The sequence below is a fragment of the Dermacentor andersoni genome, chromosome 7 (genome assembly GCF_023375885.2).
Source record: "Dermacentor andersoni chromosome 7, qqDerAnde1_hic_scaffold, whole genome shotgun sequence".
NCBI lineage: Eukaryota > Metazoa > Arthropoda > Arachnida > Ixodida > Ixodidae > Dermacentor > Dermacentor andersoni.
In genome coordinates, this window is record NC_092820.1 from 116,845,750 (window position 1) to 116,858,424 (window position 12,675).

The 12,675-nt window shown below is 44.0% G+C and overlaps 1 protein-coding gene across 1 annotated transcript in view; it reads right to left on the reverse strand.

The window, feature by feature from the left end:
• Positions 1-1,355: 1,355 nt before the first annotated feature.
• LOC129385799 (uncharacterized) overlaps positions 1,356-12,675 on the reverse strand; it is a 34,864-nt gene continuing 23,544 nt past the window's right edge. Inside the window, exons 6-7 of the mRNA XM_072289105.1 lie at positions 6,303-6,473; positions 1,356-1,499 (exon numbers count right to left, since the gene is read on the reverse strand). Coding sequence (XP_072145206.1) covers positions 1,456-1,499; positions 6,303-6,473 — 215 coding nt within the window. The 3' untranslated portion in view covers positions 1,356-1,455. The remainder of the gene's footprint in view (positions 1,500-6,302; positions 6,474-12,675) is intronic.

The window sequence follows — 12,675 nt, forward strand, 5'->3', positions numbered from 1 at the left end:
CGAAATCGTCTGTACTTATCAAAAGTTTTTAGTGGTGATCTTCTTCACTACTAGTGTTTTGCCCCGCGAGGTGTAGTCTAGCTTCAATCGTACGACCTTAATTGATGTCGCTACTCATTGGTTTTGAAGCGCGTTTCATCCTTGCCTTCGCGACCATGTGAATTTACTTTTGCTCAGCACTGGCCATGTATATTGAAAGTCTAGAAGGCACAGCGCCTTAGAAACCCCGGTTGGACGTGATTGGTGGAAACGCCGCCGGCGACGATGTGATGTTGTGCCGCGAGCATTAGTGATTTGCGTGTCGCCGACTATAGGTTAGGTTAGCGTAAAAGGCGTTAGGCAGTGCTGGTGTACTCTCACAGCAGTTGCAAGAGCGTCAAGCGTCGCCGGCGGCGTTAAAGCCAATCGCGTTCAACCGCTGTTGTTAAAGCGTTGCGCCTCCTAGATTTTCAATGTATGCACCGCAGCCGCGGTGTAAGATATATTGAGGTGAGGACGCTTGCCAGGTGTGATCGACCATACAAAGTAGCACAGGCGCATGCACGTCGGTCTGGTGAGGGCCGCGGATATCTATCTGTCTCTATTGGGCACGCCAAACAGCCAGACCAACGGGAGCAACCGTCAATACCACCTGCCCTCTTTGATGCATCTCTGTATGCCAACTGGACTCCGCCGAAGAGAGGCGACTCTGCTTCATCGTGTATGGCTAGGGGTGGCTTTCACGAAATCTTACTCATTTCGCATTGAAATGGCCGACAACGCTCTCTGCAATGCCTGTCTTTGCGAGGAGACGCTGGAACATATCCTGTGCGACTGTCCTGAATAAAATGTTCAGCGACAGTCCCTGGCATCTGTTCTAGCGCACCTTGACACTAGACCATTCTCCCTCGAAGCGATTTTCACATGCCGCCGACAGAAGACATCGCAGCTGAAGGCGACGAAGGAACTACTTCGGTGTTTGAAAGAGACGGGATTGGACAAGCGGCTGTGACAGTGATATCACGTACCACGCAGGAGTGATGGACTTTAACGGACTATGTGTGTATTGCGCTATGTGCTCTCTCTCTCTCTCTCCTTTCCCCATCTTTCATCCCCCCCATCCCGCTCCCATGTGTAGGGTAGCATACCGGTTAAGCTAAATTGGTTAACCTCCGTGCCTTTCTTTCTCCACTTTTTCCTTCCTTTCTTCCAGGGATTGGTCTTTTAAGGGTGTCGATAATTTTCTTCTTCTCATTCAACTTTTTGCCAGCGCCCAATGTAGAACACGTGAACCATTCTTACATATTACATACAGTTCAACAGAAGAGAATGGTGTTTGTGTTACGGATAAATAAAAACAATCGTAATATTTGTCACTTTTATTTTTTTGTAGTTTATCCTTCTTTCAAACAAATCGTGAGGCAATATATTGGGAAAGGTACGATCCAAATATAAATGTCACTGCACAGTCCACCTTCAGCCTTTTTTGTTGCAGATATCATTGATGTTTTTGGAGTTACCTGATGGGAAAAAGTAATAACATTGAAATATGAAACGAACAAGAAAAGAAGACCTCATTTCTTTCAACCGGCACATTTGACTGACTCGTAACTTCCAAATACATCTGTTCTAGCATCCATGAGGAGACGTGGATAATGATACATTCAGGTACTAAAAGTGTTACACATCAATATCCAGCGAGTGCTTCAATTTATAGCCCGAAATGTTCTACTGACATCCAGGAATTTTGCATGCAGGCTATTACTAAACTGTACTTTAACTTTCCGCAGTCTTTCTTCAGAGAAATAATTTTTTATTTAATCTAATTTGCAAGTTGTTTCTATTCAGCGTGCTTCAAAAGTTTTGTAAGCAATTTCCACATCTCATAAAAAATAGCGCTCTGACAATTGCAACATTTGCCTCATATTGTTTGCCTCACGTTAGCGCCTATCGTCAAGTCCACTTCTGTGCACATTTTAGGTTACTTTTACCATAACGTTTCCACTCCAGGAAATACCAGCATTAAAACTGCAGCATATATGTAATTTATCATCTGTGGGAGGTAGCTTTCTGCAGGACAATTTCGTCATGCAGCTTTCACTTTGCAAAGCGTAATGGAAATGTGGTTCATCTCTGGGTGACCTCCCCTCACAGTAACACAATTCCGCGAAACAGCATACAATATTTTCTAATATAATTTAAATACACACACAATAAGGGCGTATCTCGACGACAAGACCGCAGGAGAAGACAAATGCGAGCTTTGCCTTCGTGTTTGACTAATGTAGAATTTAAATAAGGTAATATAGTTGGATTTCGGAACAGGTGCATCACGAGCCTTAGCACGTCGCAAATACCAACAAGACAATCGTTTAGGCTAACTAATGTTGCTGACTTTCCTGTTAATACATCATACATCGTCAACATTAGAGTGAAAGTAGCTGGCTAATAACTAATCGCGGGGATAACGTCTAATTCAACTTTTAAAGAAATCTAAAAAAAATGTTGTGTGTATTTATCGCATTTTCGCGTCTAGAATGAAAAAAAAATGCGGTTGAAGTAAAACTTGAAGCAATAAACAACGGGCGAGAAGGGGAAGCCTTTTCTTACAGCCATTATGTAGACTATGGGACCCGTCTATGTTAGGAAAACAATTGCTTTCGATGGCACCACTCATATTAGTCTCCCCACTGTGCACATCTCTAGGGCCAGGAATGCGTCGGAACAAAGGGTAATGTGAGAGCTATAATAGTGAATGTAGCGGGGAACAAAAAGTAGTCGTTAGCTAGGGGAGGGAAGGCGAACTTCAGGTTTTTTAGTTGGGCTAGCAAATACAGAAGTCCAAGCAAGTACAAGCACCGTTCACGTGAATTCGGGATCTGTAGATAAGGTTGGCGTCATTTTTGAAGGCAGGTGTTCCCATATTCACAGCTAGTCTCGCATAACTTGTCTTCTGGAAACACGAAGCCCACCAGATTACCAAGCTTTGCTTGGCATGATGTTTTTTCATACCTGCAGTTCCACCTAAGTACTTGCAACACTGCTGTCCCTTCTAGTGGTATTATAATACCATTATAATACATTTATAATATTATAAAGAAGCAAATATATTTGCTTCTTTTAGGCATTTCTAACTTATACACCTGACGCACGGGTGAACCAAAGTCCTTGGATGTAAACACCTTTGTTTTCACTGAACGACTCATTATGAAAAGGTGTTTCACTGGGGACAGGCAGGTCATACCGGTTTCCTTTATATTTTTGCAGAAAGCGCCGCAACCAAACAAAAGGCACTGCTTCTTTAAATTGAAGGTGAAAAACGCTAAGAAATTGTGCACCTGGTCAATGCAAAAAAAAAAAAAGAAAAATCATGGCGCATAAAAGGGTTGCCGCGCCATCCTAATCGGCATATTTGTTGTTACCAGTATGGCATTTTGGTTAGTATGAAAATAAAATTTTCGTTAAGCTACAATGGGCGATGAGCGAACTGGCTGCTAGAGCTGGTATTGCGCTTCAGTGCCATCAGTCTTGAACGCACCTGAGCCGTCTGATATAGACGCGTGCTCTAGACAGGCATTGTGTAGTGCTACGGCTTGCTATATGCGCACGCTCAATAGCTATCAATGAGAGCACCATGGCTACCAGCAACTCTTCACGCGCCACACGTGAAGGCACACCGCTCACACATTCTATAATAGTTCACTGTAGCGGTGCGCCGATAAAACTATATGGTCGGAGAAAACCCGCGGACAAAGTTTCCTGAGGCGAGTACGGGGATGCGACGGTGGCGACATCTGCGACGGAGCCACTTCCACGCATTTGAGATTATGGCCACAATAAAAGTTTAATACGGGACCAAATAAGCGTCTGGTAACTGTTCGAAAGAATTTTGGAAGCAATGATTCGCACATTGTCTTGACAACGCGCTTGTGTTGATGGACTGCGCACAAGGCCACGCCTTCATGCTTCATATCTCCTTTTCGGCAAGCGAGCCTTGCCAGAAAATTATACTGCTTTTTCATGTGGATTCTCATGTGAATGGTTTTCTAGTATACGACCTTTAGTTCAAGGGACTGCGGAATGCCCGTTGGTCACGGGTATTGGATACCCACCATTCGCATCACTATTTCGTACTCGCCTGTGCTGTTGGCTCCATACAAGAGAGCTGCCAAGAAAACTATCTGTTTTTTTCTTTCTTTTTTGGCATATACAGTCTCCATGCCGAAGCGATGGCTCCATGCTCAGGTTTGTCTTTTTTTTGCCAATATTCTTAGCTTCACCAATTTGTCCTCAGCAACACGGATTTGTTTCTAACAGGTCCACGTCCACGGCTGTAGTTACTCTATCACAGCTTATCCTATCTGCTCTTCATAACCATAATGTTGCTGTAAGCGTATTTATAGACATCAAAAAAGCTTTCGACACAGTTTCACACTCCATTCTTTTAATGAAACTGGAAGCATATGGTGTGCGTAGCGGGGCCCTTGAATTCTTTAAAAGTTATCTTTCTTCACGACAGCAGCAAGTTGTCCTCAAACAGTTCAAGTCTGCATACCAAACTGTTACGTGTGGTGTACCCCAGGGGTCAGTTCTGGGACCGCTTTTATTTTCGCTCTTTATTAATGACCTCCCCAATGCAATACAGTGTTCTCAAATTTTGATGTATGCGGATGACACTGCACTTATCTTTACTGGCAACTCACTTGAGTCAATAGAAAATCCTATTAACAATGAACTCCAACGTATCTCGACCTGGTTTCGTAATAATCATCTAACTTTAAACACTGAAAAAACTAAATATGTTATTTTTCGTTCAAAACAAAAGTGTATTGAATTAAGTGATTTTTCTATATGTGTTGACAACAATGTTATTGATAGTGTGTCTTCTTTTAAATATTTAGGGTCATGTTCGACTGCCACTTGTCTTGGAAGGAACAGGTGTACAGTGTGTGTAAAAAGGTTGCGTACGGTTGTTTTACCTTGTCTAAGGCACGGCGGCACTTTCCACCTGCTATTCTTAGATCACTGTATTTTTCATTATGTCACAGTCATCTCAGTTATTGCAGTGAATCATGGGGAATCACATACAAAACGTATTTAACACCATTGCTAAGACTACAAAAACGTGCCTTGAAAACCATGGGATTACCTTCTTCGAATAGTTCTAACAATAACATTTTTGACGCAATGCAAATCATGTCATTCACAACCTTACGCGATTACAAAATAGCTCTTATGGTTAATAATATTATAAATACCAACTACCCCTTACCTCTTGGTGCATTCAGTATTCCCGTCCGCAACACTAGACAAGCCAGCAATGGCAATTTTAACCTTCCTATTTGCCATAATGCGTACGGAGAAAGACGAATAGAATTTACAGGAGCGAAAATTTGGAACTCGTTGCCAATTGAAGTAAAGCAAGCTAGGAATTTCAAACTGACATGCAAGAAACATTTTTTGGGAATGGAAGCAAGGCTACAAAGTTAGTTTTTCTTCAATGTGTTTGTGATTGCTGTCCTATATGTTATTTTGTATTGGACCGCTTACTAGCCTCATTGGCTATCGGTCCAAATATCTGTGTATACATTTTGTTTGTGTTACTCAATAAAGACTTCTTGATTCTAAGCGTTCGTGCAGTCATGACCAAGAACTATATTTTCTCGAGTGGACATTTGTTACCAGAAAAAAAAAATTTCGAACGACACAGACTCTTTCGTGTGATGAAATAAATAAACATTGACGTCCTAGTTATGCTGTTCTTCATTCGTTTATTCAAGCAGGACCAGCATCATTGCCTTTTTGTTTTTTTATGCCTAAAGTGGAAATTTCGTAGGTCACAACTTGAAAGTAAAATAGAATAACATATTTGAAGCGATAATAATAAGTTGGCTGCACTACAGAATGGAAACAATACATGCATAATATAAATGCCATATCCTCAGTCGGCAACCACAAAGTGGGGTCCATAATTGCGCTTGTAACTTGGTTAGCTTACAATAATATCAGTGGAAGGCAGGTCCTGTATAACTTTGTACAGACGAACGTACACACAAAAGACATAATGCTGACACATTTTTTCAGAGAAGGTCTTCATAGCGCGTGCATGCGGCAAGAGTAGCACTTCTAATCGCAGATTGCCTACGTAAACAACTCGAAGAAAAAAATAACAGCGAAATAAATTTACCTCGCTACATAGCACAAATATTTTGAATTCCTTAATCTTCTGCATTGCTTGTGTCTCACACTGAGTGAGTGGCTCAATCAAGTAATTCCCCAATGAATTCTGGAAAATTTATGTAAAAACAGAAAAAATTGCTTACCCATGCATGTGCTTACGCAAACTGGACACAGATGAAAGCCAGATCTACCTGCGCAATTTCCGACTTGACGGCGTATGCAAGTGCCGTTGGAGGTATCATGAATCCATTTCCAGGTTTTACCTGTACAACTATCTGGTACAGCAGTGCACCTTGGCTTCTTGCCTTTTTGTCCTGGAACATAAAGCAAATTCGCACTAGCTGCAAAAAATTTTATTGTAAATTGGAGTGTGACAGCGCTGACAAGTATTATCGCCAGGAAAAATTTGATCCGCCAGGAATCGACTAGTATATAGCGAGGAAATTTGAGCACGTGCATAGACGAAATGCGAAAGGGACGGGAAAGGACTCTGACTTGTTTTGTTGGGGCTATGTCTTCTCTTATAGTGTATTTAGGTTCCTGAGCCTTCACTTATGTGTTTCTTCTTTGGGCTGCTGAGCACGAGGTCGCGGCATCGAATCCCGGCCACGGCAGCCGCATTTCGATGGGGGCGAAATGCGAAAACACCCGCGTACTTAGATTTAGGTGCACGTTAAAGAACCCCAGGTGGCCGAAATTTCCTCCACTACGGCGTGCCTCATAATCAGAAAGTGGTTTTTGCTCGTAAAACCCCATAATTTAACGTTCCTGCTTTGCATTTTATTTTGGCCCTTTGCTGCAACACCCTCTGAATGAGGCTAACAGTATTTTCGAAATAAATAAATAAATAATAAAAAGCTGCGCCATATGGAAACAAGACATTATGGTAGACTCAAGCTCTTCACCAAGACAACGTGTTTTTTTTTTCTTTTCACGAACCTGAGCAGGCGCATTCATTTTCTACAACTAAATACTACGGTATGATACATAACGGCCGCTGTAAGTATTTTATTTTTCCTCGTGTTTCTTGCATTGCTTACTTGTACCGCGTAGCGGGCGATTACTGATAGCGAGCTATAGAAAGGGGGTAATGGCGAATAATACAAGGAATATACAAAAAAGGACAACTAGCCATGCGTTGGATGGAAAATCTAAGGCTCCGGGAGAAACAGGCCAGCTAAGCCGCTCGCACTTAGCAATATTCATAACTTTATCTGCTATATGGGCAGCTTAACTTGCCTCTTTCGTCGACACTGATTTATGTTATAAATTCATCTTTGTCACGGGCACGTATGCAGAGTGTTTCAGAAAACTCGTGCCATGCCTTAAAGGTCCACGTTTGCGTTAGTGGAATGAAACCAGCTTACTTGTTTTCCCATTCGTCTTGAGCTACTAACAGTATATTTTACTACGGGCATAGGCCTTCTGCCCACGACACGCAGATAGAAGATATAAACTTATTTATTTATTTATTTATTTATTTGTACTTACTGTCAATCCCAATAGGGATTATAACAAAAGGGCAAGTGCAAGGAAAGAAACAAAGAAAAAAAAACATACAGCATGACACAACCAAATCTCGCGCATTTGAAGGCTGTAAGACATACATCAAAATCTACAAAAGTAAATAGCACAGACAAATGACATAGGCACTTGGCTTATATGAGGACGAAGGCAAAAACATCCCAATTTTTCAAATTCAGATCACTTTCAATTAGTTTAGAGAAACGAACTAAAGATGTGCTACTCGCAATGGAGGGGGTCAGGTTATTCCGTTCTCTGATCGCCAGAGGACGGAAAAACGAGATATTGAGGGCATCTGCAAAGAATTTCTGAAACGCAAGGGTAGAGTAATGTTTCTGGTGGGTATTTCTTTCTGTAGATTCGCTAATATAATGGGATATGTGTATATTTAGGTGGTTGTATACATTACCTTTGAGCGTGCCAATCCCGCGCGGTTTTTATGGTTAGTATTCTAGCCTTAAGATATATAGAAAAAGGCGATATGCTATAATCACACTCGTCATCTCCGATGCATAGGCATCCACCACCAAAACCTTCTTGCCCTTGCAGTCGGTCTACAGCAACAACGATGACAGGTTAAATAACTGCCATGCATAATTTCTCGCATATTTGTTGCATCTATTTGCCTTTTGGCTTAAACGGAAAGTTATCTCCGCAAATCTGGAAGTCAATATCATTGTAATTGATTCTTTTCGCAACAATGCCCTCTTACAACATATTGGTAATAGGCCGCACTCATATTTTTATCCAGCACGGAACATGCTTCGAACGTTATAATTGCCTTTCCCGAGCTACAGGGAGAAAGTAGACCCGGCCTGGACTTTCGGAGATAACGTATGCTACTTAAGCGTACCACGATTGGCGTGCAACAGTGAAATTTCATCTGCAGACGCCAAGTCACTATTTCTGGTATTGCTGACCACGACTTGTTTGAATCACCTATACGTATACGCAGATGAGTCTTTCAAAGTAGATGAACACCGCTGCGCAGCTCTATTCAATATTTCCTTTCAGAGGTACACCTGGCCTCGCCATCAGGACTGCATATTCTCGACGACGTTCTTGGAAGGCATGGCAATAGCTGCTGATCCACGCAAGCTAAACACTTTTGTTGGCCAAAATGTGGTCCTCGTTATGGATTCAAAGGCAGAGTTGCAACAACATTGTCATGGTCTATCGTTAATCAAGTCTCCGCGCAAATAACTAGCCCTCGTGAATGCGCTCGGCAACAAAGACTTCACAGCAAAGTTTAAGTGGATTCTCTACCACAGTGCTAATACTGGCAATGGAAAATCTGGTGCTCATGCAGGCGCAACGCCCTATCATCTTCCTACATTCAAGGCCCAACAGAGTATTCAAGTTATAAAACCTGGCACTCGTTCTCACTTTCGGTGGCTTTGGGTTCCGCCACATATACCCTGCGTCACGAAGAGATGTCGTTGAGAGGACGCGAAACTTCTTTATCGAATAAGAACAGGATCTTCTCATACACCAGCCTGGTTATTACAGACGAGACGCACAGATTCTCCGAAGTGTGTGGCATGCGACAAGATAGGAGGCATTGGGCAATTTATATCATCCTGCTCAAGGTAGCGAGATAAATAGGATAGTATCCTAAAGAATGTGTAAACGACGCACTTTCCGCATTCCTGCCTGCAGCAACTTGCATGGCCAGAAGAGTCAGGTGCAGCCCGCAAAGAAGCTTCATGCGTTCTTATTACATTCTTTGGTGAGACTGGTTTCATTTACTTGTCCCGAAATACATCCGTGATATTGTAAGATATATTGGGGCAGAGAAATCCCTGGCTTTGATCAACAGGATAAATCTGCCTGTTGCTACAACCCACACCCATAATTGATTCATCTACATTGTTGAAAACTTTTTATCCTTTCGTGTCGCGTACAGCGTCATTGTAAGCATGTTCAGGGGCATTAATATAACGTCGCTTCAGCGCCTAGCGATGTTGTATTGTTTTAAGTCCCGTGAAGATATTTTGCATCTCAAGAGTATAAATTAAAAATTATTGTATTCTCACCAAAAATATTATTTCCGTTTGGGTCAATAGCTATGCAACTTCCCTGTAAAGAAGATTTGTTCAAAGTGATACATTTATACTTTGGGAAATATTTTTTTTTTTTGTTGTTATATACCTCAGCTCATAGTACAAAATTCTCTGAGTTGCACAGGAGGACCGCCAAGACCGCCAAGACAGTCGCATGCTCGTAACACAATCGTGAATTTCACTAAGCTTCGGATGGCTTAGCTGAAATGCCCTGTGGACTCGTATTCAATAATTTTGCTTCCTTAACACCACGACCTTATCCGATAACGAATTTCATACCCTCCTTGAGCCGATCGAGGCTCTTTCGCAGCTTAGAGGGAACCGTGTTATGCCTAATACGGTCGGAGGTCTCCTGATGTGTTTTTTTTTTCCCTTCCTCGGGTGACGTAAACATTCCATACTTACGATGTGATGTAAACTGTTGACTACGCTCAACTGAGATTGCAGAGTGGATTAGTGGGCTCAACGAGAACATTCGGTAGAGAAGCCTGTAATAAATAGACTCAGCCAGGACTTTTCACCTCCCGGCTAAAGGGAAATGGTGCCTCATTAGCGCACCAGGTGTTGCGTGAGGGGAGAGGGCATCTCCGAGAGGCCACGTCACCCTCGTTCTCATTCTCGGAAGCCCGTGCGCGGTCCATTCCCTGTTCCATTCCCGGTCCATTCCCGGTCCACTCTAGGACAGTTTGACATTGCAACCAAATTTTGAAATCTTCATAAGTTCTATCTGATTTTTTTCAGAATCTACAGTAATATGCTTTATAAAGAACGCAGGCCCTTTTTGGGTGCCAAATGCGATCACGTTATTGAGCATATTTTACATCTAAAAATTTCTTAAATAACACGCTTACAATAAAGTGCCACACCGAATTTTACGCAGGTTCAGTGACTTTCTCACAATGAAATTAACATTTACTAAATCAATTTAGCGTGCACTAAAATTAGCATAAAAAGCGACACTGCTCCGGCTTCAGAGTGAGCCCTGATGACTTGATGGCCTCTAGTACTCATTCAAGCCGTATAAAGTGGTCATCAAAATCCTGGTGAAGACAACGATGTCACTTGAACCTTGCTAATACCGTGCCCATTGCACGCTAGGACGTTGCAGGTGCCGTGCAAAGTCCGAATGGCATGATGTAGAGGCCATGCGGCAGGAAGTCCGTGCCAGTAGCCAGTTTTGAGATCGATCGATGAGAAATAATCAGCGTTGCAGAGCTGGTCCAACGCGTTGTCAATCCGTGGGAGCAGGTGTACGTCCTTCTTCGTGATCTTTTTGAGTCGACGATAAACCACGCAGAAATGCAGCGTTCTCTCCTTTTTCTTGCCCAAAACTACAGGTGACGCCCACGGGCTCTTCAAAGGATGGATAATTTCGTCACGTAGAATTTTATCGACTTGTTGCTTTATGGCTTCTCGTTTAGGCGTCGAAACTCGGTACGGACTCTGACGGAGTGACCGACCGCATTCATCGGTTACTATGCGATGCTTAGCAAGTGGTGTTTATCGAATCCTCAATTACATCAAAATGCAGTCTTTGTATCGTCAGAGACAACTTTTGAACTGTTGCTACTTGCTCATTGGCAAACTCCGATTGATGTCGAAGGCTGGTTTGAGAACTATAGCCGTAGGGGTAAATGTGGCAGAATTCGAGAGGACAATCGAATGGAGAGTTTCAACCATTTCATCGACATATGTGAGCGTCGTTCCTCTTCTGAGGTAATTGTTCTCCTGGCAGAAGTTTGTCAGCCTTACTTTTACTTTTCCCCCATGCACTCGAGCGCTTCCTCTTGCGACACAAATTTCGCGGTATAGCAGTAGTTTTTGGCCGCTTTCGGTGACGCCTTCTAAGTGTTCCGATGTTTACAGTGAGTGAGTGAAAACTTTATTGCAAATGTCCGGCGATTTGGGCGGGGTGGGGCCATAAGCACCCCAGCCTAGGTGACGGCCTCGAGTCCTTGGACTCGGGTGGCTTCCCCGGCGTGCCGGACGGCCCACAGTTGATCGGCGAGGTCGTGGCTGAGCAGGGCCGCCTCCCAACGCGCCCCTCGGTTCGAGACAGCCTTTTCTATCCCGTTCGTCGGGGACTCCTGCTGCTCACTACCGGTGCATGCCCACAGCATGTGCTGCAGCGTCGCTCTGGCTCCACACGCTTTACAGCCGTCGGACGGATAAACGTCGGGGTAGCAGAGGTGAAGGATCGCCGGGTTAGGATATGTGTTTGTCTGCAATTGCCCCCAGGCGACCACCTGTTTCTTGTTTAGTTTGGCGTGCGGGGGGGAGTATTTGCATCTGTTCAATCTGTAGTGTTGCGTGATGTCTCTGAAAGTGGTCATGCGATCCCCCACGTCCACTCCCGCATCGCTCTCGCGGTGGGCGAGACGTCGGGATTGCCAGTGGGCGCCGCTGCTCGGCATGTAAGTCCTCGAGCCGTGGCATGGGCCATCTGGTTTCCCGGGAGCGGAGGGTCCGTGTGGGCGAGGGTCCATACGAGGAAACTGTCGTTTTTGCGGCAAATATTGCCCTGCTCAATTTGGAGAATGTGGGCCGCTTCCCGGGAGATGCGGCCGCTAGCGTAGTTGCGTATCGCTGGCTGCGAGTCGCTTATTATTACCTCGGCATCAGTGGTGGCTACCGCGAGGGCTATCGCTGCTTCCTCGGTCGGCTCCGTCTCTTCCGTGCGTATCGTCACGCTCGCGACGCAAGTTCCACTGTAGTCCGTGATTGCGACCGCGGAACCACGTCGCCGCTCGTAACGGGCTGCATCTACGTAAACAGTTTCTTTGTCGCTGCCGTATTTCTTTTGTAAATCTCGCGCGCGCCTATTGCGCCGGCCAACGTGATGTGTCGGGTGCATGTTCTTGGGCAACGGTGAAACGGCGATACGCTCACGAATCGGTGTGGGTATCGCAACCTTTTCGCCCTGCTGTGT